Below are 1,211 nucleotides of genomic sequence, written 5' to 3'. Positions count from 1 at the left end.
GGGACACTGAGGATGGTGAGGATGATGATGGTGAGAGTGAGAACACTGAGAATGGTGAGGATGATGACGGTGACAATGGGGACACTGAGGATGGTGAGGATGATGATGGTGAGAGTGAGAACACTGAGAATGGTGAGGATGATGACGGTGACAATGGGGACACTGAGGATGGTGAGGATGATGATGGTCAGGATGAGAACACTGAGGATGATGGGGATGATGACGGTGACAACGGGGACACTGAGGATGATGATGGTGAGGGTGAGAACACTGAGGACACTGAGGATGATGACGGTGACAACGGGGACACTGAGGATGATCATGGTGAGGATGAGAACACTGAGGATGATGACGGTGAGGGTGAGAACACTGAGGACGGTGAGGATGATGACGGTGACAACGGGGACACTGAGGACGGTGACACCAAGCACACACACCCTGCTGACGACGCCAAGCCCGAGGCCGGCGACCGCGAGGACACCGAGGACGGCGACCACGACGACCACGACGACCACGACGACCACGACGACCACGACACCTCCAACCTCCCCCCGGGGGCCTCACCTGCGCGTCGCCATCGCCGCCGTCGCCGCCGGGCCGGAACTGCGGCAGCGTCTCGAGGCAGAAGACGACGATGGAGACGAGGATGACGAGCACGGAGAGCAGGGCCACGGCGCGCGCCGCCGGCGAGCTCTCGGGGTGCTCGCACAGCAGCCAGGCCCGGCGCCTCAGCCCGCCCCGCGGCAGCGCCGGCGGCGCCTCCACCGAGAAGCCCTCGGCCTCGCGCAGCCGCTCCTCGGCCTCGTCGCCCAGCTGGTAGAAGCGCAGCTCCTCCAGGAACACGTCCAGCGGCACGTCCGGGGGTCTGCGCAGCCGCCCCCCGGACTGGTAGTAGTAGAGGACGGCGCCGAAGGCCCCGCGGTGGCGGTCGAAGAAGAACTCGCGGCGCTGGGGGTCGAAGTAGCGGCGCCGGCGCCGGGGGTCCCCCAGGAGGGTGTCGGGGAAGCGCAGGAGGGTGCGGCCGAGGGTCTCGAAGCGCCGGCCGGCCACGTTGATGGCCACGCGCTCGCAGCAGCCCAGCGGCTCCCCCATGGCGGGGGGGGCGCGGGGGGGACCCCCCGGGCGGGCGGGGGGCGGCGCGGACGGCACCGAGGGCAGGGTGGGCGCGGGGGGGGCCCCCCGGGCGGGCGGGGGGCGGCGCGGACGGCACC

The 1,211-nt window shown here is 68.6% G+C and overlaps 1 protein-coding gene across 1 annotated transcript in view; it reads right to left on the bottom strand.

Moving 5' to 3' along the window:
- LOC108510330 (potassium voltage-gated channel subfamily A member 7-like) overlaps positions 1–1,092 on the bottom strand; it is a 4,822-nt gene extending 3,730 nt beyond the window's left edge. The window contains exon 1 of the mRNA XM_017840013.1: positions 545–1,092. Within this exon, the coding sequence (XP_017695502.1) occupies positions 545–1,092 (548 nt within the window). The remainder of the gene's footprint in view (positions 1–544) is intronic.
- Between the last annotated feature and the right edge of the window lie 119 nt (positions 1,093–1,211).

The sequence above is a fragment of the Lepidothrix coronata genome, unplaced genomic scaffold (genome assembly GCF_001604755.1).
Source record: "Lepidothrix coronata isolate B3197 unplaced genomic scaffold, Lepidothrix_coronata-1.0 Scaffold661, whole genome shotgun sequence".
In the NCBI taxonomy this organism is placed as follows: domain Eukaryota; kingdom Metazoa; phylum Chordata; class Aves; order Passeriformes; family Pipridae; genus Lepidothrix; species Lepidothrix coronata.
Note: the sequence above shows the minus strand (reverse complement) of the source record. Positions and strands in the feature narration are given on the sequence as shown.